Genomic DNA, 23,048 nt, shown 5'->3' on the forward strand with positions numbered 1-23,048 from the left:
TCTCCAAACGTGTTTTCCATTAACTGCATGCTCTGTACAACTATTTATCCATTCGGAGATCTCTGCCTACAGCACTGGATCAAACTCAGGCACCAAGACTGCGAAGCCCTCAATACACGGAGCCAGCGGCACCCCGCTTCTCTCCGTTCCTCCCGCCCGCCCGAGCGCCGCGGGTAGCAGCCCGTAACCGGGCACAGGCCCACGGCCGCAAGCCGACTGCCTTCACCGCAAGGCCCAGCTCAAGGCAGCAGCGCGGGCAGGCCACCTGCCCGCGATAACGCTGAGGCGACTCCCACTCCCCGGTACCTGTGAGGCCGCCCGCAGCGCCGCGCTGCCCCGGCGAGGAAGAGGAGGCGGCCGGAGCCGCGGAAGCGACCCCACATGCCGCCCTCGGCGCGGCGCTCGCAGGCGCGTCGTCCGTTCAGCGCCGCCGGCCGGGAACGGGAGCTGCGCCGAGCGTTCCGCGCCACGGCGTTCCGCCCGGCCCCGCTGCCGTGGATGGGCGGGGTGACGTCGGGGTTGTGGTCTTGGGGCCCCAGCAGAGCTTCGAACGGTGTAAACCTCCACGTTAAGTAGTTTTTCCCGTAGGGTTGGACTCCTGGTGGGCTAAGGGCACATAAAGCTTAGGATTTACCTCGGGATGAGCCTGCCCGACCTTGCAGCACCTACCCCTAATTGGGTTTCGTGGAGAAAAAGTGGCTCCTTTTTGTCAAGTTTGCGTCTCTGTCAGATAGCTCGCATTACTTCCACCCCTGGGCAGTCATTAAGTTGGTTCTGGATCCACCAACCGTGCCACAACAGAAGAGTGGCCACTAGTGCTGCTTACCTGACTATTAAGTACGTATTTCTTGATTGTTTTGCCAGCAGCTGATTTAAATTCCAAAAAGCAGGTTGTGGCTGCGCCATCTCTGGAGGTGCTCGAGGCCAGCTCGGATGGAGCCCTGGGCAGCCTGAGCTGCTGGGTGGCACTGCTCATGTCAGCGGGTTGGAACTCAATGATTTTAAGGTCCCTTCCAACCTAAGCCATTCTATGGTTCTTTAATAACGGCTTTGGGGTGCCCAGCTCAGGGATGGACACATGCAGTAGATCTGACTTGAGGCCTTCTGCTGTTGCTGAGGAAAGATCCAGCTCTGAGCACAAATGCTAACAAGAATCCTGATCTGACTGAAAAGGATCAGAGGAGCTTCAGAGGTACCAGAAACTAAAAGAAAATATTGGGTCTGGCCTACATCTCAAAGAAACCAAACTGGAAACAAAAACCCAACGAACTGGGAATTGCTGTTGTTGGCCAGTTTCCTCAAACTGTCTGACTGTTGGCAGTACTCACTTGTACGTGTGCTTTTTGTCCTCTTAAGTTTTGCTGTGCTTTTTTTTTTTTCCTATTGTATGGAATAGCAAATTCCAGGTGACTTTTTCACCTTGGAACACAGAAGCCCTGTATTTCCACTACACCTCTCTTAACTGATTTACTGTGGCTTGATGGTATCTTTCTTGCTGCATGTTTTAGGCAAGAACCATTCCATGTGCAAGTTGTCTGGGAAAAAAAAATTGTCTAAAACTCTTTCCTTTCTTCCTTCAAAATTTAGAGATGTAGAAGAGAAGTAGAATAACTGGAAAAACTGTGGATGGCTACTAAAGGCAGATGATGAGTACTAGTAGAGGCATGAGAAACGTTATGCATTTTATGGTTAATATCAATATTAAGCAAACTAAGAAACCTGATTTATTTTGTGGTCAATGTATAGAAAATAAAATATGGAAAGACAGTTCTCTCACTGAAGATGAATGTTCCTCTGAAGACCTACTTGCACATTATTATTGGAACAGGCTGCCCAGGGAGGTGGTGGAGTCACCATCTCTGGAACTGTTCAAGAAATGTGTAGATGTGGTACTGAGGGGCAGGATTTAGTGGGCATGGTGGGATGGTGGACTAGATGATCTTCCAGGCTTAATGAGTCCATGATTCTACGATCCTATGATTGGAATCAGCAGTAATTTCACCCTAAATTAAGTAACATGACAGCAGTGTCTGTGTCATCAAATCTGATCCAAACTATTTTGGTGGTTTTCAGCTGCCCATTTACACAGTTCTGCATTATGTCCTGTTTACCCACCATTTACCGACATGTTCACTATTGCTTTAGAGTCACCGCAAGCAGGTCCTGAATGACAAAATGCTGACTGCAGCCAGGTCCTCTGCTCACAGTGATCCTCTATAGCAACAATATGTACATTTTCCCCCATACTTGTGTTATTCCCCCAGCACAGTGCTTCCAGATAAACTTGTAGTGAGTCAGTCTCCATGCTTACTAGAAATATGCCTCAGTCCAGGCAGCTCTGCAGTTCCCAAGGTGACAGGACTGCCTATGCCAATAATTAATTTGGTGCAGCAGAAATGGACTCACAGACTGAAATGTCCGATACTGAGGATCCTCACCTCTGTCCCAGGAAGTCTATTTTGCTTTAGGTTCTGTCTAGTCCAGCAGACCAAACATCCCTCCTAAATACATGGTACAAAGTTGTTCCCAGACTTTCACTTCATCGATTGCAACCTACACTGGAAAGGCCAACTCTGTTCTTTTACTTGCAGCATTCGTTCAGTATTAAGATTGCCATCACCTATATAAGGCCTGAGATGCAGAAACAATCTTACTTTTGCTCCTTGTGCAACCCCCATGTGGCATTGCATGGCTTGATTTACCTCTACATGTAACTGGGTGAGTTTTGGTGGTCTCACGCAGCTTCTGCTGCTGTTCCAGGAGGACACTTTAGAAAAGCTGGTGTTCATCTTCTTGGATGAACTAAGGAAAGGCAAACTAGTTTCTAGGGAATAAATGATCTTCCTGTGGTTGACTGGAGATGGGCCCACGAGCTGGGACACTGGGATCCTGCAGAATGGAAATGAATGCATTTTGCAAGGAAACCCTCGCAGAAGTTACCGTTGGGCTTTATAAAAAGCAGTGCAAGTAACACAGAGAACCACATGGTGGCAATGTGCTCCTTGCAGCGCTGCATTTCACAGCTCTAAACTTTCCCACGCAACATCTCCAGTACTTCATACCTTTCATGCTGTATCTCAAACACATCCCACCAGGACTGGGGGTCTGAACAACCATAAAATCACAGAATGGCTCAGGATGGAAGGGACCTAAAGCACACTCAGTCCCAACCCATGCCATGGGCAGTGCCACCCAGCAGCTCAGGCTGTCCAGGGCCCCATCCTATCTGGCCTTGAGTGCCAGCTGTGGGGCACCCACAGCTTCTCTGTGTAGCTGTGCCAGGGCCTCACCACCTCTGAGTAAAAAATGTATTCCTAACATCTAATCTAAGTCTCCCTTCTTTAGTCTAAAGCCATTCTCCCTTGTCCTATCATTACCAGACCACACAAAAAGTCAGTCCTCCTGCTTGCAAGCTCCCTTTAAGTATTTGGAAGGCTACAATGGGGTCTTTCCCAGAATAATCATCCTGAAACACCCAAGATCTGATGATGGAGCTGACAAACTGCAACTGCAGGCAACATGTATTTCTAATGGCAAATTAGTCACTGTCCCCACTGCAGTAGGCATTAGATATTTCTCACCAATTGGATCTCCCAACAGCACTTCAGTTCTACTAAAAATAAAAAGTCAACACAGCTGAAAATTCCTTGCAATTAAACAGTAATCTGCTGCAGATCATTTGAGATGCACAATTAACCTGCTGTCACTAAACGGTTACCAAAGACCCAGCTATTATTTCTACTCTCAAGTAAAAAATTCACAATTTGGTAAGTCTGCTCTTCTTTAATAATTGCCACATTTTGAAGATTAGCCCCAAGTCATTTTCTTTGCTTTGGGCTCTCAAAACGGGAGCAGTTTTATCGAGGAGAAAACACTGTATCTAAGATGGAAGGTCTGTATGTCTCAAGGCATGAAAATACACGTGGGCTATACTGTGTCCTGTTGTTTTCAGCTTGGCACAGCTTCGGAAGAGCCTGATTGTAGGCATTTCAATTAATTCTCAACCAAAAGGAGGAAAAGGAGCTTTGCATGGTTTCAGTAGAAGGAAGTGATGTTAGTCCTCCCCATGTTGCTTGAACCATTATATTCTACCTCAAATTGCCAAAAATTTAGAAGCAATAAAGGGACATCTTAGGAGGAGTCATTTGACCTGCAGCAAACTGCTGATGGATGTCTGTCCATATTCAACATGCCACTGGCTTGCATGTGCAAGTATAGCCAGAGCTGTCAGCAAACTTCAGAACAGGAGAACCTTTCAGCTTGTATTTCCACAATAATTTGTGCATTAACACATGTTAAGCGTATGGGGAATTTTGTATTTTAGCAAAGAGGTAACAGCCGTTTTTGGTTGGTTTTTTTTTTTCCATTAACTGTTATACAAACAAATGGCCACATGATAATTTCCCTTCTCCCGTGCTGTTTCAATAATAAGCATGCCAAAAACTGCAATCAAGCAGGAAAGTAAACACGTCCTGTTCAAGCACGTGCCTGTTGTGGTTCCCAGGGAAATAACTCTGTCTTATCTCTGGGTGATTAATTCCTACCTCAGTGCCATTTTATTTTATTTTTTAAGACAGATGGAATAAAGCTGACAGAAGATGAGTGGAGGATGACGCTCCGCGTGACCCAAATTGCAGGATGCTGCGTGGCGGTGCGCACACACCAGGAGCACAGCTCCACAAGGCCGCTTCCCTCCATCCTTCCCCACCACGTGGAGCCACGCGGCGTCCCGCAGCTCCCGGAACCGGGGGACGGCACGAGGGACGATGCTCCGGGACCCGCAACCTCCACTGTGGGAGGCGCCCCCCGCCGTGCGCGCTCTCCCCGGCGACCCCAAGGCCCCGTCCCCAGGCTCCACCGGTGCGTGAATCAGAGCCGCGAGCAAACGCAGCCACCGCCGCACGACAGAGGGCGCGGGGAAGGCCGCCGGGGACACCGCGTCCCGCCCACCGCCCGCCCGGCCCGTGCCTTCCCGGGGCCGCGGGGGGGCCACGCCGCCTTACCCCGTCGCCTAAATAAGGGCGGCGGCGGGGCGGTTGGGCGCTGCGGTGAGTGGCGGCGACTGGGGGGGGTGGGCCGGCCTTGTCCGCTTCCCAGAGCTTGAGGCGGGAGGCGAAGGCGCGGAGCGGAGCGAGTCCTGGGCGGCAGCCGGCTCCCCGCGGCCTGCGGCGCCGGGCGGACCCGGGGCTCGGCTCGGAGCGGCGGGTGCGGGCTTCCTCCGTTCCTCCTTCGGTTCCTCCCCTCGTCCCGAGCGCGCCGGAGGTGGCCGTTCACGCGCACCCTTCTACGCCGGTTGGCTGGCGATGAGCAGCCGCCGCAGCCTGCCGGGACTGAGTCCGGCGTGTCCCGCTGCACGTGGGGCCGCTCTGACCTTGGCAGCGGCGACCCGATGTCACCTTCTGCCCTCGGAGCTCCTCCGGGTCGGGCGTGGGGAGGTGACGTGTGTGGGGTTGGGGTGAAGGCCCTGCGGACCTGTTGAGCTCGCTGATGCTTCTGTGTTTGCAGGTCCGAGCTCAGGGTTTGCTGTAGAAGTGGCAGAACGGTCGTTAATTCGGCATGTCCACGAGCAGTTTGTAATAGGGTCGTGTAATCACAAAGAAGACGCAGGAGTAGGTACGTGCATGTGTAATAACTGCAGTTTTGACTACTCTTTCAAAAGACTTAAGTGGCAGCGTGCTCTTAGTAATCATGGGCTTGTGGAACTTTCATACTCTCACCTCCCTCTTTGTTCCTTTTGCTGCCAAGCATTCGGTGGCATGTGCTGCTCTGGTGACTGGCACAAGCTGATAGCGCTCAGCATGATGCCTTCTGCTGAAGGCTCGTGGTGGTTGCTGTTTGGTAATTCCCTTCATTCAGAGGCTGCCTCACTAATCTGCCTTTCTGCACTTTCTCCAAGTGAGAAGCAATGCTGTGGAGTGCTGTATGAACGCTAATGAGGTGTGAGGAATAATGAGTGCAGCTTGGTCCTAGAGCCTCTGCTTTGTAATGAACATCAAGTTTATTGTGTGATCAGAAGTGAAACAGTTCACACAGAATGGCCCAGGTTGGAAGGGACCTCAAGGATCACGAAGCTCCAACCCCCTGCTGAATGCAGGGCCGCCAGCCTGCACATTTAATACCAGACCAGGCTGCCCAGCGCCCCATCCGACCTGGCCTTGAGCACTTCCAGGGACGGGGCATCCACAACCTCTCTGGGCAGCCTGTGTCAGCACTAATCTGTAACCATAGAAATACTGAAATATTGGTGTCATTTATTACAAAATCAGGGTTTGTTTTTGTTGTTTTGGTTGTTGTTTTTTTTTTTTAACCCATTTTTTGTGGATTCACACAGTGCATCTAAACAGGTGAAATATGCAAATTCACTGAGTGACAGTATTTGCCCTACTTCTTTCTTAAGCTCCATGAATAACAAACACGTTCAGAGACAGATTTTCTTAAAGCCTTGTTTGTACTTGAATGCCCATGCTTGTAACAAGGAGGATGTAAAAATGATGTTTTGTACAGTGTCTTTTCTAAGTCGTGGAAGGTGACTTACAGGAAGTTGTATTTTCACTTTATATTACTCAGGAATATGGTTTGGGTAACAACAGGCTTCAAAAGAAGCACCACAGTGGGTAGAAGAATAGAAAATACTGTTTACTCTGTGTGAAGACAAGCTCACCAGTCAATGAGGCGCTGATTCGGAAACAGTGGGAGCTCTTTGGCTCACTGTTCTTACTCCAAATTACTCCAAATGAGCAGGCTTGTCTTAACAGCTCACCCAGCGAAATTACCTTGCTGCAAGCTTGAAAACTGAATTCTTTTGAATGTTTTCTTTGAAACTGTTGCCTTTGTATTTCTGCTTTCCAGCTGCCTTCCTGAGAGATGAGCTATAATTCTTATTTTACTTTATAATATGTAGTTGTGTAAGAACTTGCAGTGGGAACATGTCAGCTGGACCAGCTGGATGCAATTCTAGATGTTCGTATTCAGTTTTCCACTTGTATCTTCTGAAAGCCACACAGAAATACTTGATGTGCGTGTATCTGTGTGATCATGCATATAGTTCTTGAGCTGCTGTTCACTGTGAGTGGAACAGTTTTGCAATCTATTTTGCTTTATAGCCAGGGAGCCAAGACAAGTAGTTATTCCTGCTGGTTGGCATCGGACACCTGATGGAGATGCTGCTTCTGTAATCAGTAGAAAGGTAATAGTCAACAGTGTTCCCTGGAGCTACTCTTTCTCTTTATGTGAGAGATCCAAGAGTTCTAGAAACTGGAAAGCAGAAATAAGCTGAAGCTAAGTGGCGATACTCCAGAGGGTTTGCCTAATATGGCAGAAGTAATCAGAGTACAGGTTTGCTACGTTTTGGTTTAGCTCTGGGGACAGGCATTCTCTGTTCCCAACTACCATGAAACAAGCTGAGTGGAAACAAAAGCATTCATGTCATATTCTTGCTTGTCAATTATTGTTGTGAACTGGGTGTGCTTCATCTCACTTTTACCTCAGGGGGAAAATATCTTGACGCCTTCCAGGAATCTGGAGACTTTTCACTCTGCAATAATCAATAAACAAGTGTGAAGCATGAGGATCAACTCTGCTCTTCAGGCTGCTATTGATCTCACAGCAGGAGCTGCAGGTAATGCTGAGGGACAGTTTTAATACCTTTGATAAGTGCTTAAGCAATTTCCCACTGCTTAGAGAAGTGAGGGGCGGTGGGTAGAAAAACTCACCTTCTGTATTTTAAGGATATGGAAGTAAAACAGCTGACCTTGGCTGTCAGAAGTTGCAGTGTCTCTGATGTTACTGTGCTGGTGATGTCCATGGACTCATTTGTGGTGGTAGGGGCCTCTAAAGGTCATCTTGTCCAAATCCCTAGCAATGAACAGGGACATCCACAGCTCCATCCATGGCTGAGGGATGAACATTTTTTAAATCACCAGGGAAAGCAGTCTTTGAGATTCTAAGTTTCATCTCTGGGTGACATGGAAAGAGCTATGTAGCAAAGCCTTTGTTTTTGGAGCAGGCTGAGTTACAGACACTAGCTTCTCGTAGAAGCTTATGTGATACCCAGGACTGATTAAATATTGGGATAGAATAGTTAATTTGATAATGTTCATAGGGAAAAGGCTGCAGGAGTTTATGTAAAGTGCTGTTATAACTGGTTTAAACAAATTCATCTTTTTTTGGCCATACTTTATCTATTGCAGTCATTCCTTTTATGACAGTGTTAATGGTGTTAAGTGTAGTTGTTAGAGGTCATCTGCCAGAGTGGAGTAAACCTCAGTCCACTGAGAAGGCGAAGAGTGACTTACAGTAAGAGTTCAGTGTGCCACCTTCATAAAGCACTTGACCTTCCAACACATTTTGCCAGTGCTTTGTTAGTCTTTGCACAATGCTAAGGCAAAGTAACACTCTGTTACACAGTTTCACTGTGAGGGAAGGCTGTTTTTACTATTATTCTTTTATTGCCTCAGGAAAATCTATTTCTCTTAATCTGTTCACCCTGTGTTCTATATTTTTGTTGTTTCGGGGTTTGCTTATTTTTGCTTCTGTAGGGAATGAGGGTGGAGGTGTCTTTTTAAAGAGTAGCTGACAGCTGCTTTATTTTCCATGGGAGCAACTTGTTATCTGTGCAGTTCTTGACAGTTTTACTGATGTTCCTTGGTTCTTAACCAGGTGATGCGATTGCTTTTCTTCCCAGGACTTCAGCTAGAGAATACTGTTCTTAATTAACATCCAGGGCAGTGGAGAATGCTGACTTCTTGAGTTGAAGCCTTGTTTGTCTCTTCTTGTCTACTACAAGAGCTGAAAGCTAGCGTTAGCTGAGCAATCTATTTGCCTGGTGGTACTCTCATACAGGCAAAATGCATGCCTGTGGGGTTTGCCCATTTTGTTGTTTTTTGTTGTTGTTGCTTTGATATATTTGTTTTTGGGTTTTTTTTCCCCAACAGAGATAAGAGAGTCTTAAAACTTTCAATGTCATTCTGTCTTATGGTATTGTTCTCCTGCTTTCAGATTTTTTTTTCAATATGATTTCAGAGTTCTTAAATAATTGTTCTTCTTTGGTTTTCTTTGCGACTTTTGTTGTAATAGATGGTTCTGCCTGAGTGTTTATTTGCCACATTCTTTGCACATACCTGCTCAGTATTGCCTGTGTTCACTGGCTGTGCCTGTTACTGTTATACGTGTCTTTGCTCCCTTTAGCAAGTGTATTTAACAAGGCAAACAGCTTGTTCCTGAACAAATGCATTACCTGATTTTACCTTCCTCTACAAATAATTTCAACTAGCTGATAAATAGAGTTGTTCTGAGGCAAGTAAATTGTGAGCAGTAATAAATCAGTCATTTATGTGCCTGTGAGTCATAGTCCTTTGGCTAGGATCTGAGCTGCCTCTAATCACTTCTTTAAAGCAGGACTCTTCTCACCATGCTGCTGTTACTCTTAGGACCACACTTGCCTAAGCTTTCAAGCAGGATATTTGCAAGTTTGTTTTTACAGACATTCTGCTGCTGACTGGAAGAATTTTTTTTCCTTAATATTTGAGATATTAACCAGGACTTTTTGCCTTGAGGTTCCAAAGTTCATTGCTGTACTTGATTGGGCTTCTCATGCCTTTTCCGAAGATGCTGTAAGAAGAGCACTTTCTCTTTTTAGAACAACCATTCAGTCAGCTCCCAATTTTCCAGCTTTGGATTCTCAAAGCCATTGCTGATTATCTTGGTCTTCTTCCAACAGCCATTATTTTATGACCTGTATATTTTAGGTCTACCCTTACACAGGAACCTAACACTTGTCCTGGATATACATTTCTTGGCTTTCCTGCAAGTGGCATTTGCTGAGCCTTTCCAGAGTTCTCATCATCTGAGGCTTACATGGCTGTTACTTGGTTATCCCTCCCAGAGCAGGCAGCTTTTCATACTTCCCTGTGTAACTTACTCTGAAACTTGCAGTGATCCATGTGGTTGAGAATCAGGTTTTGTGAGAGCTGGGTTCCTGAATTCTTAGAGGCCCAAAACGCCTTTTTGCAGAGGAACAGCAATAAGTGTGTTTACAAAGAGTAAAATGGGTTGAGAATAACCCTGGTTAAACAACCATTTGCTTACACTTTGTCTCTCAGAAGAAAAATAACTGCTTACATGCACACACTTCTTTTTACTTCAGTGTCTTGAGCTGGATTTACAGATAAATATTTCAGTTCAGCAATAAAGAAAAAAACACCATCTGCCCTCTTTAGGGCACGTTCATGTCAATGGTACTATATAGAAAGGTCAGGTTCTGTTGTAGGATGTCCCTTCTTTTTAAAAGCAAAGCCCAGTAACAGACACCTTTCATGTGCTTCCTGTTAGCTGTCAGCTCCCAGCAGGTTGCTACCAATGTACTCCTGTAATTCTTATTGATAAGTTATGTGTAACTTTTTCTGTAGACTACTGAATTGAGTTGAATTTCACAGAAGAATATTATAGTGAGGACAAAGTGGTTATTGACAACACTGATGGAATATCTCACAAGTTTGTACAAGGGTATTGACCTTGCAATTCAGTTTGGAAAAGATAACAGCTTAGGAAACTTTGCCCTCTTGCCCTTTTTAACTTCTCCTGGATGCACTGTTCCAGTATATATGAATACAAGTAAAGAAACTTCATCTCAGGTTTTGAAGGGGAGGACCTAAAACTTTGGTTCTCAATTTATAATGTGTCATCAGTTTTTAGCAGTCTCAGCAGTGCTCCTCTTGTCCTGGAGGAATCTGCCTCTCCTGATTACAAATCATTCAGTTTTGTTATTGCTGGAACACAGTATCAGATAGCTTCTGATCCACTGTATTAATAAGTGAAAACATTGCTTTTTAACTTATCACAAATGCCTTGATTGCCAAAGAATAGCTCTAATTCAGTACTCCTTTATAGAACTGATCAATGTAGATGCTTGCTTTTATTACAGTAGAGACATTCTTACTGAGAATCAAGCTATTAGTCTTTTTATGCATGATTTTTTGTCCTCAGGTGACTAAGTTCACCACTGACAATAGATGCTATTGTGCTAAATTTAGTGCAGTTGTCTTTTCCTGCAGAGAACTGATTCGTCTTTGCTTTCTGCATGACTTTTCTAGCAATGTTTGTGTGCAGACCCTTCAGTCACCCTCTTAACTTCCACTGCTTGCTTAGGTGGGACAGCCTGCGTGGTGACTGGCCAGCCCTTCGACACAGCAAAGGTGAAGATGCAGACATTCCCTGACATGTACAAAGGAATTGTTGACTGTTTTGTGAAAACCTACAAACAAGTGGGATTTCGAGGCTTCTACAAGGGGACCACACCTGCTCTGGTAGCCAACGTTGCGGAGAACTCTGTTCTTTTCATGTGCTATGGGTTCTGCCAACAAATTGTGCGGAAAATTGTTGGAGTAGACAGGAAAACAAAGCTCAGGTTAGTAACAGCAGTCTGTTTTGTATTTAAAATGAACTTGGGTGGGGAAAAATTACAGAACTGCTACTTGGAGACATTTTCTAGGTGCAACTGGTATCCCAGGTATCTTTCTGCCAATAATGCAGCATAGTGTGTTTTGAAATGTAGGTCTTCATGCTAGGATATGGTGTCTTACTATGTCAGAGCCATCTCATGGCTGAAGCTGACTGGTTTAGATGTTCACAACTCAGCTGAAATGCTCAAGACCTGGAACACTTTACCAAAGAACTGAGCATTGCAACTTACAATTCCCAAGCTGTTCTGATTGTACAGGGGAGATCACAGAATCACAGAATTGTAGGGGTTGGAAGGGACCTCCAGAGATCATTGTGCCCAACCCCCAGATAATGGTTCCTCTTACAGGGAAACATACTGAGGGGAAAGAATGCTCTGTTATTGAATGGTTTTATTGAATGTTATTTTTTTTCTCAAGTTTCAAAGGTACTTGAATTACTTCAACGTAATATTGATTAGACCAGAGGATCCTTTAAGCACAATGTGTTGTCTACAGTACTGGCAATAAGTGGTTGCCTAATGGATGAGAAAGAAGAGAGAAAATATTTAATGCTTCCTCTGAGTCCTGTCAGTTTGTGTTCTTAGTTCAGAAGATTTCTTGATCCCAATGTGATTTTTAATCAGTGACTTTGGATCTCTTTCAAAGCACTTGTTCAGTCTCCCCTTGAGTTCTTATAAGGTCCTGCCCCAGGTGGTAATTATTAATTCTGTAACTGGAAGAGATGGGGAGCAGCTGGTGCTCAGCCACCTTCTCTGGATCATTTGGATCTCATAGATACCTGTCTGCATTTTCTAGATTTCTATTTCTCTGTGCCTCTCCTCTCACCCAAGTCTCTTTGTAGGTAGAAGCCTTCCTGTTGAGTGAACAATCAAAGCTGTACCTTTAGCTGTCCTAGCTGCCTTTCTCTGAAACTACTGTAGTGCCAAAGCACCTGGGTTTTAAGCTCATGAGACCAGAGCTGTGCAGAAAATTCACAGTGTGGACAAGCCGTGGATTTATGCACTGGCCTAATGATGATAATCTCCTTCTAGCTTGGATGGCTTTTCTCCAGTTGTTTCAATTCCAGCAGTCTGTGTGCCTCACTCTTAAGCATCCCTCAAGCTATGTTTTCAGTTCAGCAATGAGAATAAGTGCACCTTCTCCATCTGTGTGCTGCCCCACTGTGTATAAGAGACTACTTACAGTTTTCCTAGCTCAGTTTATTCCAAGATGCAAGGCTGAGCCTCATTCAGCTTTTTTTAATAGCTTTATTCTGACTCGTGTCAATTGGCATCTCCAGAAGTAGCTGGGGGAGGTCATGATTTTGTTTTAGATCTGACATGACATGGACAGCTACCTGAGTGAAGCCTCCCCCAGCTGTCTAAAAGTGGTGTTACATCTGGTGTTCCCTGCTGCCCGTGTTAAGTTGTGCTATGTCTTAATACTAAGGCCTGATAGGAGCAAATATGAGATGCTGAAACATATCTAATGTGTTGCCACCAATCCTCATTTTGGAAGAGCCAAGAAGAATTTGTAGTATGCCATTTGGATGGCGATGGGGATGGGGGGGTAGAAGCTGAGGTGGATGTCTTTCAAATGAGACAAACAACTACAACTCTTCCACTGCCTTTGCTGTTTAGAAAATGTTGTGCTGTCTTACCTTGAAACAGAAAACTTATAAAGGCACAAACTGAGGTGAACCTGACCTTACAGTTACCAAAGCAGTTGCTACCTTAGTTTGGTTTTGTTTTTGTTTAGATTTTTGGTAGTATGTCCAAATGGGTTGGAAGTAAGCTTTCCTCCCTCTGTTCAGGAATACCTGGTCAAAACACTCTCAAGGACAGTTGCAAAATGACACTTTCTCCAGTTGAAGAAATACATGCCACTGATACACAAGTCAAAAAGAAAACAAATAAAATGCTGAATTCCAGTTCTCTTTTAGTATCCATTAAGTCCAACCAAACTGATCTCATCCCATGCTAAAGTCTAAACTGAGGCACCTATTATTCTTGTTCACCTCAGTTTGACTTTCTCAGTACGTGACAAGTCATCTTAAGTAGATTGCTTTCTTTGCAAAACAAGGGAAAAAAACATTGGTAGAAGAAGCAGCAGTGTTAAAGAGTGGACAGTTCTTGTTCCCATGCTGTGTATTCAAAACTTTCCAGAAAAAATAATTACTCGAGTTGAGAGTGAACTTGAACAGGATTGAAGGCTTACCACTTGTGCCTTGAGACTCTCTATGTTCAAGACCAAAGCCGAGACAGCAGGCCTCACTGACCTGTTGTATGTAGAATTAAATGTCAGGATAGGTAGAAGTGGAAGAGATCTGAATTATGGTGAAGTCTTGTTCTAGCTCTTCACATATGTCAGAACTCTCTTTAAGTCTGATGATGTCTAGGGTTTTTTTTTCCCCTTGAAAGAGGGGAAACTACTTTAGCATGCAGTTAGGAGGCACCTCTTCCATGTTTCCTTATCCTGATTCTTTATTGTATAACTTTATTGCCTTGTTTTAGCTCCTCAATGAATACGGGGCTCAGCCACAGTTTGTTTTTACTCTGCCTTGCTCTGTCTTTTCCTGTAGTGGATTTCTTCTCAGGTCCCTGTTATATCAAACTGTGTGTGCTGCAGGAGAATTATGTGACCAGAGTTGTCATTCCGTATTTACTGCATATTACTTAATTGCTGCTCTGCAAAATTGACTTCTTCCAGTCTAATTGTTCTTGTCACTGCCATATCTGAATACATCAGAAGCTTTATCTTATGTTGTGATTTAGGTCTCACAATGCTTCTGTGGGCTGAGAAGTTGCAGCTGTAATCTCTGATACTGTGGGTGTTTAAAACCACGCACAGGGCAGATGTCTCCTTTGCATGGGAAGAGGTTCTGTGCAGCAGTCCCTGCTGTACTGCTCCCCAGGTTCTGAAAGAAGGGAGAAGCCCTGCTTGTTTTTCTGCACTGTTGTCCAAAAAATTCTTTAATATCCTTGTCAGTGGTATAGACAGTGGGGTTGAGTGCACCCTCAGCAAGTCTGGGGATGGCACCAAGCTGTGGGGTGTGGTAGACAGCAGCAGAGAGACAAGATGCCATCCAGAGGGACCTAGACAGGCTCTAGCAGTGGGCCCAGGAGAACAACCTCATGTGCTTCAATGAATTCAAGTGCAGCATCTTGCAACTGGGTCAAGGCAACATCCGTTAACAGTATAAGCTTGGGGATGAGAGGATTGAGCACAGCCCTGCTGAAAAGGACCTGAGGGTACTGGTGGATGGGAAGCAGGACATGAGCCAGCAGTGTGCCCTCACAGCCCAGAAAGCCAACTGTACCCTGGGCTGCATCAAAAGCAGTGTGGCCAGCAGGATGAGGGAGCAGTCCTACCCTTCTGCTCTGCTCTGTGAGACCTCAACTGGAGTACTGCATCCAGATGTGGAGTCCTCAGTGCAGCAGAGACATGAACCTGTTAGAGTGTGTCCTGGGGAGGGCCAAAAAATTATCCAAGAGATGGAACACCTCTCCTACAAGGGCAGGCTGAGAGAGCTGGGGCTGTTCAGACTGGAGAAGAGAAGGCTCTGGGGAGACCTGAGAGCAGCCTTTTGGTCACTAAAAGGGAGCTACAGAAAAGAAAGGGACAGACTCTTTATCAGGATCTGTGGTGACAGAATAAGGGCTTCAAGCTCAGAGAGGGTAGATATAGGTTGGATACAAGGAAAAAGTCTTTTACAGTGAGGGTGGTGAGGCAGTGGAACAGGTTACCCAGAGATGTGGTGGCTGCCTCGTCCCTGGAGACTTTCAGGTGTAGGCTGGATCAACGTGATGGAGCTGTGGTATCCCTGTTCCCTGCAGGGGAGTTGGACTAGGTGACCTTTAAAGATCCCTTTTAGCTCTAAGGATTCTCTGGTTCTATCTAGCATACCTTTGCAGGAGCCTGTTCAGATGTATTGTAAAGCAGTGCAATCCTGAAGTGCCAGCCTCTGATTCCTGGCAGCTTACCGGTGTTCTCTGCAGTATGGTTAAAATCACCAAGTCCCACATGTGTAATGCTGTGAGTTCACAGTTTGCAGTGCTGTCTTATTCAACAGCATGGTTTATGTTTGTCTGCACTGTGTCCAATTCACGTGGTTGCATTTGTGGCAGCACGTCTATTGCGGTCCGCTCTGCCTTAGTTTCAGACTTGTAGCATCTCCCACCAAAATCCTTTATTGTTACTGGCAAGGTGAATTTGAGTACAGGGTGTCATGGTTTTATGTTTTTTGGGTTTTTTTGGGTTTCAGTATTCCACATCAAAACATCATGTAGTGTACGGGGCATTAAAGTGTCACTGCCCCAATCCCAGGTACCTATCCCTGTACGTTACAGAAGTCATGGGATCTGGCCCTTCTGGGTTGGGGGGCGTTCTCTTGCTGCCTTGCAGTGGGTGCTGGAGGTGCTTTCCTAGCTGTTCCAAACTTTTCAGGTTTGACTCAGTCCCAGGAACTCTCTCTCTCTCTCATCTTGTCTGATTTATTAGTCTCAATTTCAATTAAATTGTGTTATATTGTGTTATCTTGTATTCCGGTATCATAGTAAAATAAGTTTTCCTCCATAGATTGTTGCTGCTGTTTTTTTCCTCCCTTCCTTCCTTCCAATTTTGTGGGACTGGGATGGGGGGAAAGGGCAGAGGCCTACAGCCCCCCTGTCACAGGCATAGATTGATCTAGTCAACTCTGTGACAGATTTTGGTGGAGAATGTGGGCACAGCTGCTTTTTAGCTTTTAGTATGAATCTCTCTCTCTCTGCTCTTAGAGAGCTTCGTTAAGGAGCATTATCAGTACTTCGGGTTTCTGTGCTGGAAAACCTGACCTTGTGTCATGGTTTTATGTTTTTCCTTTCGCCATGATGGTGGTTCTGAGGAGGGCCCCTCGCCTGGATCTTCCTCCACCTCCTCCTCCTCTTCTTCTCTTTTTCGTTCAAGACGCGAAGACACTCGTTTCCATTTCTTGCCCTCCACAGGAGCAACTGGTATTGTTACTGGTGTCTCCTGTGATTGATTAGATTTGACTTGGGGATTTTCCCCTTTAGCTTGAACCTCAGCTCGGAAACTCTCTCTCTCCAGAATGGTATTATATAGGGCACGGTAAGCACAAGCCAAACCCCAAATAAGTTGTACCTCCTTAGGTTTATGTAAGCCACATAGTCCCTGACTCAAATACTGGCTTAGTTTCTCAGGATCCCACAGGTGTTCAAGAGTAAAATCCCATAACACTACTGGTCCCCATGCTTCTAAGACCTTTCCTAAGCCTCTCCATATTCCCTGCCAGTCATCATTCTCTGGTTTTGGAGGAGACTCCTTCCCCTTATTATGAGTGCGTTGGAATATAATCAGGGAAATTAATAACATGCACACCAACATGAGTATTAATTCAAGATTCAAAAAACGTGTGATAAACTGAGAAGAAAACCTGGAGACTGGTCTGAACATCGTGTTGTTTGTAAGATCAGCTATTCCATTTGGGACGTAGTTTTTGTAAAATTAGCCATTCTGTCTGTGATGTAAATGTCAAATTACAAGTCATACCACATTGCATGTAGGTATAATACAGGTGTCTCCATCAGTGCCCTTAGGCAGTTATCTATGAACACAATTCCATAACAAGTGGATAATCAATGTGATTGATTATTGGCCAGTAGGTTGTGAGTAACACCATTGCTTTTAATCCTTTACACAGTGCCCCCACGATAAAGAATGGGTTCATTGCTGGTGCCTGCTAAAAAGGGGTTAATGAATTGAAGCTAACAAGAGGAGGGGAAAAAAAAGAAAAAAAGAAAAGAAAAAGGCACTACCCAGACTAAGCGGTGCTCAAAGATTACAAATATCCCAGAACGCTGGCAGTATGCCTAGTCTTTTGAGGTGTCATGGAGTTGACTAGATCAATCTGTGTCCGTGACAGGGGGGCAATAGGCCTCTGCCCTTCCCCCCCACCCCTGTCCCACAAAATGGGAAGGAAAGAAGGGAGGAAAAGAGCAGCGGCAGCAATCTAAGGAGGAAAACTTATTTTACTATGATACCGGAATACAAGATAACACAATATATACAATTTAATTGAAATTGAGATTAATAAATCAGACAAGATGAGAGAGAGAGAGTTCCTGGGACTGATTCAAACCTGAAAAGCTTGGAATGGCTAGGAAAGCACCCTCCAGCACCCACTGCAAGGCAGCAAGAGAGCGCCCCCCCCACCCGGAAGGGCCAGATCCCGTGACTGCTGTAATGTACAGGGATAGGTACTTGGAATTGGGGCAGTGACACTTTAATGCCCCGTACACTACATGATGTTTTGATGTGGAATACTGAAACCCCAAAACAAAAAACATAGAACCATGACACAGGGATACCTACCTAAGGCAGTTATCGCTCATACTCTCTTTGCAACAGTAAGAAGTCCCCAGATCTACGCAGCTGATAGGAATTCTTGTAAAAGCCAAGGAGAAGGTTTGATTGTGTTAATTCCTCTGCTGTTGCTACATCAAAAAAGGGTAAAGGTTGCACTATGTCTTTTCAGGTGTCAAAAGGTTGTATTCAAGGTGGATATGAAAATGGGATGAGTTTTGTTATCTATCTCCATATTTCACACTGCCATTCTCCTCTATTGGGGCTCCTTCCCCAGGGTTGTCCTTCAGTTTGTCGATAACATTTAGGATGCACATTTGGATGCTGCCTGTCAGTAACGGCTGTGCACTCAGAGCTTTGTGCCTTCCTCTCTTGCAGTGACCTACAGAACGCTGCCGCGGGCTCCTTCGCCTCTGCCTTTGCTGCACTTGCCCTGTGCCCCACAGAGCTGGTGAAGTGCCGGCTGCAGGCCATGCACGAAATGCAGTTGTCGGGAAAGATAACGCAGGGACAGAAGTAAGTGTTGCTCACGTTCAGTGCCTCTGAGTCCTCTGTGTGTGTGTTTATTGTTTTTAATTGCCGTCTCGGCAGTGCCACACTGGTAACACGCTGTTAGCCAGAGAAGAGCTGTGATGGGAGGGTCATGGCCTATGCTTGGAGACCCCACAGGCACTGGTAAAGATGGTGCCAAGGACAGACTGTAGGCAGAACCTAGTTCTGAGTTCTATGTGGGCCCTGTTCTCTGCACACTCGTCTAACACTTACTGGTTTCTTGTCCGTAATCTTGTTATTGAGTCACTGAGCATCACTAACTGGATCAATCTCTCCCTCAGTACAGTTTGGGCAGTAGTGAAGAGCGTTATCCAAAGGGACGGCCCCCTCGGGTTCTACCGCGGCCTGTCGAGCACCTTGCTGCGGGAAGTCCCCGGCTATTTCTTCTTCTTTGGGGGGTATGAACTGAGCCGGACGTTCTTTGCCTCTGGGAGATCGAAAGATGAATTGGGTACGGTGCCCTTTTCAGGTGGATTCCAGCATGCTGTCACGGGGTTCGTAAGGGAGAGGGTGAATCTGCGAGGGATGATGCACAGCAGATATAAAACAAAGGGAACCAGATATACGGAATACAGAGATCTGCACTTTGTGCATAAACAGTAATCAATTACTGAAATCATCCTCTTCTAATGATGCAGGATGCACTGTAAATGGAAAACATATGCAGTAATATAACAGTAATATTTACACCACTGTGTAACATCTCTGAACTGTTTCTTCTCAGCGGCTGTTTGGAATGAGATTTGAAGTCTTCTGCAGCACTGCATTGTACAAATAAATGTATGCTGACCTGTAGAGGTCATTAAAGTGACAGTAAGAGAAGATATTAAAAATCAGACATTAAGAAATGAGATGCCAACAGAGAATAGACATTGTTTGTCTCCTTCTCAAAGACTGAACAATAATACTTTGTCTTGCTGGGAGGCTCTACTTCAGCTGTGTGTATTCTAAACCCTGTTGTAAAATATTCATTAAAATGTGATCTGAAACACAAAGTGACTTTGCATCATGAACAATGATTGATCACATAATAATTTCACTGTGCCAAGTAAAACTCTGCAAGGTAATCAGCGTCACTATGTGGTGTTTCTCTTAACTGTTTCATAATTAACACTAGAAAGTGATTAAAGGTGTGAAGGGAGTGGAGTTAATTTGGTTAATAGTCAAAACAGAGCTCTGAGCTGTGCTTTCTTAGCATGGCCAATGAACTATAAAGCATTCCTTTGTAACCTTTGAGCTTCTGGCTAGACCTGCAATATAGCAGTGGCTTAAAATTAACTTAGAGCTTTCTGAGGAAGCACAAACTGCTCTTCTTTTGTGAGATCCTCTGTGTTCTCTTTGACTTCTGTAGTTGAAATAATGCAATGTGTATGTTGCAAATGTTTTGTGGTATGCCTAAAAGCTCGCTTCTTAACCCTAGGTCCCATTCCTTTGCTGCTCAGCGGAGGTTTTGGAGGCAGCTGTCTGTGGATTGCTGTGTATCCTGTGGACTGTGTCAAATCTAGAATTCAGGTTCTGTCAATGACTGGAAAGCAAGCGGGCTTCATGGGAACATTTGTAACTGTTGTGAGAACTGAAGGTAAGTGTGCAGGAGATGGAGAGAAGCTCTAGGGCTACGTCTTCAAACCTATTCAGCACCAAAAGCAGCTTAATAAACCTTGTCCATTGATAATGTGTTAAGAGACTTTTATTAACAGTTTCTAGCAGAGCTATTGTTGCTTCTCCTAGTTTGAGAATCTTGGATTCTAGAAGTTGAGACCTACTTCATTCTGCTCTGCTTGTTGAGTCAGGAAGCAATTCCCTTACAGCTAACAAAAGCTGATTAAGCATTAAAATCAGACAAGTAAATTTCATTATTTATGCATAAAACCTGAAGGAAGCAGTTAAAGAAGTGTGCTGAAATTACCTCTAGAAGTTGATTTATGACTGACCGCAGGCTGTTTGATAAATTGGTCTGATCTGGACTGGCAACTTGGAGCTTCTACCTAAGCATGTCCTCTGTGGAAAAAGCCTGGAGCAGGCACTCCAGAAGTGGTGTAAGAACATAAATGGCAGTAGATGCGATTCCTGACCCTGATACTGAGGAAGATAGTCAGCAGAGCAGGGGTATTTTGTGGCTCAGGGGTAGCCTGCATCCTCTAGAGACAAAGGTAGCCTTCTGAAGACTCCATCATGCCTGAGATGTGTCTCATGTAAGCAACAAAAGTTAAAAAGCTCAGCTCCTGTTAGTACTGTAAGATGCTCCTGTATCAGTATCCAGCAGCTCTCTAGTTAACTGCTACAGCAAGGACTTCAGTTGCGTGTGGCTGTGTGTACATGTGCAGAACCGTAACTTAAGTGCCCTTGAAAGGTGAAAGCATAGGACTTGATGATAAAAGGCATTATAATGAATTGCTAACCAGCTGTAATTTCATTTCCAGGTGTGCTTGCCTTGTATTCTGGACTAAAGCCAACTATGATCCGTGCATTCCTGGCCAATGGGGCACTGTTCCTTGCCTATGAGTACAGTCGGAAACTTATGATGAAACAGATAGATTCTTACTGATACCTTCTAGCAAACAGATCAACCCTTTAAATAAACAATCAAAAAGGACTCATCATGATCTGAGAGCATTACCAGATCACTGACCTGATTTTAGGAACTCAATTCCAGTTTAGGATTTGTAATCTTTTAAATTCTGATGATTTTTATGGAGAGGTGTATATGCTTCTTGAATTAAGCGGGCAGGACTGTCTCCATCTTGCAGATTCTGCACTGGGTATGCTGCACATCATAAATGCCTGCCTGTAATGGTGCTAAAAAGACACATTGGTTTTTAATGTTACAGACATAACAGGCTGTGATTTGTTTAAGAGGAGCATTGCTTTAGAGCCTGGGCTGTGACTGCTGCATTTCCCATTTCTTGCTAGCAGTATCTGATTCCAAGTAATTCCAATCTTAGAATCATAGAATCATAGAATCACAGAATCACTAAGGTTGGAAAAGACCTAAAAGATCACCCAGTCCAACCGTTCACCTATTCCCAATAGCTCCTACTAAACCATGTCCCTCAACACAACATCCAGTCTTTCCTTGAACACCCCCAGGCTCGGTGATTCCACCACCTCCCTGGGCAGTCCATTCCAGTGCCTGACCACCCTTTCTGAAAAGTAATACTTCCTCATGTCCAGCCTGAATCTCCCCTGCCGTAGCTTGAAACCATTCCCCCTGGTCCTATCACTAATGACACGAGAGAAGAGGCCGACCCCCAGCTCACTACAACCTCCCTTCAGGAAGTTATAGAGAGCAATGAGGTCTCCCCTGAGCCTCCTCTTCTCCAGGCTGAACATTCCCAGCTCCTTCAGCCTCTCCTCATCAGCCCTGTGTTCCAGACCCCTCACCAGCTTTGTTGCCCTCCTTTGAACACGTTCCAGGGCCTCAATATCTTTCTTGCAGTGAGGGGCTTCTTGTCTAATCCTACTGAGTGTGGCTGTCATTTTCTAGCTCCCTTCCACCCAGTGACTGTCTATGATTGTTGCAGCTGGTTCCTGACTTCGTACTCTGACACACTGATGGCCTTACAGAAGCTAGAAGCTTTCACCCCCTGCTTTTACAGTCCTATGATCTAGAGCTGAGGTAGGGTTGCATTTGAGATGAAAGATGAAGTTTCTGGGTGTAAGAAGACAAGGCAGCATTTGTGACAAGTGTTTGCTGCAGGCAGTGCTGAAGTATTATAAATGTCACTGAACTAAACTAACATAGGAGGGCTACTGGAAACAGCTGCTTGTTCAAAGCATGGAGTTGTAATGTGCGAGCTCAGGGTTGGGCCACCTTGATGTAGATGAGCCTGTGCTGGAAGGAGAGGAAGCTGAAGAGGAAGAAAAAGCCAGAGCCAAGTTCTTGAAGACAGCTGATACCATGGGCTTTAATTTACATCAACTGGAGTCCTGCCACATGTGCCACTTGCTGCAGCTCTTCAGTTAAGTGGAAAGCACTTGTCTCGGGCCATTCACATCACCCTCAGGACTGAAGGACACATATGCTTTCTCCTGGCGTTTGCTTAAATATGCAACTTCAGGCCAGTTAGTGTTACCCAAAATGAGATTGTAGCACCTACTTTTCTAGTTGCTTCCTTCCTTTTCTTTAAGAAAGCAGCCTACTGCCAAGCCTGGACGAAGACAAAGCAAATCTCAGTACAGTGCAGTTCACAAATCAAACCTGGAGGTGCTGAGAGAGATGTTACCTATGTGATGGTGTGACATACTCACCCTTTGGACACAGCCACCTTCTTGGCTAGCAGCACTTTGACACATCACATAGAAATTAGCCACTTGTTACAGCACCTAGAACATGCCAGTAAGTGGCAGTTTCATACTACAGCCTGTTTCATATCCCCAGAAAGAGGAAAAAGCTGTAGACACAGAGAAAAACATCTCACTGCCTCTTGTGATGGAGTCCAAGTACAGTGGAATGGGCTACTGGTCTCTGGTGGAAGGTGGTTACTGCAGGTCCACAGACCCTTTTTGTTTCTTCAGCCTTCAGGAGCAGCACAAACCACTCTCACCTGAGGAGCAGTTACAAACAGTGCATGGCTGAAGAGGCTGTACTGTCTATTGCACAACTTTACCTCGACTCACTGGTATCTGTGGCTGTAACACTGCACAAAGTCAGTTCTTTAAAAAGGAGCTTGTGGCAAAGGCTTGAATAATTCAGGTACA

At 45.2% G+C, this 23,048-nt stretch overlaps 2 protein-coding genes across 4 annotated transcripts in view; one reads left to right on the forward strand and one right to left on the reverse strand.

Annotated features, from left to right (window-relative positions):
- Positions 1 to 5,852, reverse strand: part of MRPS31 (mitochondrial ribosomal protein S31) — a 25,325-nt gene extending 19,473 nt beyond the window's left edge. Inside the window, exons 1-3 of the mRNA XM_042868549.1 lie at positions 5,718 to 5,852; positions 5,004 to 5,523; positions 307 to 598 (exon numbers count right to left, since the gene is read on the reverse strand). Coding sequence (XP_042724483.1) covers positions 307 to 598; positions 5,004 to 5,523; positions 5,718 to 5,852 — 947 coding nt within the window. The remainder of the gene's footprint in view (positions 1 to 306; positions 599 to 5,003; positions 5,524 to 5,717) is intronic.
- Positions 4,815 to 21,174, forward strand: SLC25A15 (solute carrier family 25 member 15). 3 transcript variants are annotated; one of them, XM_042867402.1, is made up of 8 exons: positions 4,815 to 4,860; positions 5,506 to 5,613; positions 7,489 to 7,618; positions 11,146 to 11,404; positions 18,177 to 18,314; positions 18,632 to 18,801; positions 19,771 to 19,929; positions 20,771 to 21,174. In XM_042867402.1, the coding sequence occupies exons 3-8, from the start codon at positions 7,564 to 7,566 to the stop codon at positions 20,893 to 20,895; spliced, it is 906 nt and encodes a 301-aa protein (XP_042723336.1). In that variant the 5' UTR covers positions 4,815 to 4,860; positions 5,506 to 5,613; positions 7,489 to 7,563; the 3' UTR covers positions 20,896 to 21,174. The 3 variants fall into 3 exon arrangements, with proteins under 3 accessions (XP_042723336.1, XP_042723334.1, XP_042723335.1); XM_042867400.1 differs by lacking the exon at positions 4,815 to 4,860 and adding an exon at positions 4,969 to 5,048; XM_042867401.1 differs by lacking the exon at positions 4,815 to 4,860 and adding an exon at positions 5,159 to 5,205.
- Positions 21,175 to 23,048: the final 1,874 nt, after the last annotated feature.

The sequence above is a fragment of the Lagopus leucura genome, unplaced genomic scaffold, assembly GCF_019238085.1.
Source record: "Lagopus leucura isolate 7727_CA_CO unplaced genomic scaffold, USGS_WTPT01 Super-Scaffold_100001, whole genome shotgun sequence".
NCBI classification, from domain to species: domain Eukaryota; kingdom Metazoa; phylum Chordata; class Aves; order Galliformes; family Phasianidae; genus Lagopus; species Lagopus leucura.

Bases quoted from the DNA above. Each gene is read 5' to 3' on its own strand.
- SLC25A15 (XM_042867402.1), top strand. From the start codon at position 7,564: ATGAGGATCAACTCTGCTCTTCAGGCTGCTATTGATCTCACAGCAGGA. The intron at 11,405-18,176 runs GTTAGTAACAGC...CCTCTCTTGCAG, and splicing joins GACAGGAAAACAAAGCTCAG to TGACCTACAGAACGCTGCCG. The intron at 19,930-20,770 runs GTAAGTGTGCAG...TTTCATTTCCAG, and splicing joins AACTGTTGTGAGAACTGAAG to GTGTGCTTGCCTTGTATTCT.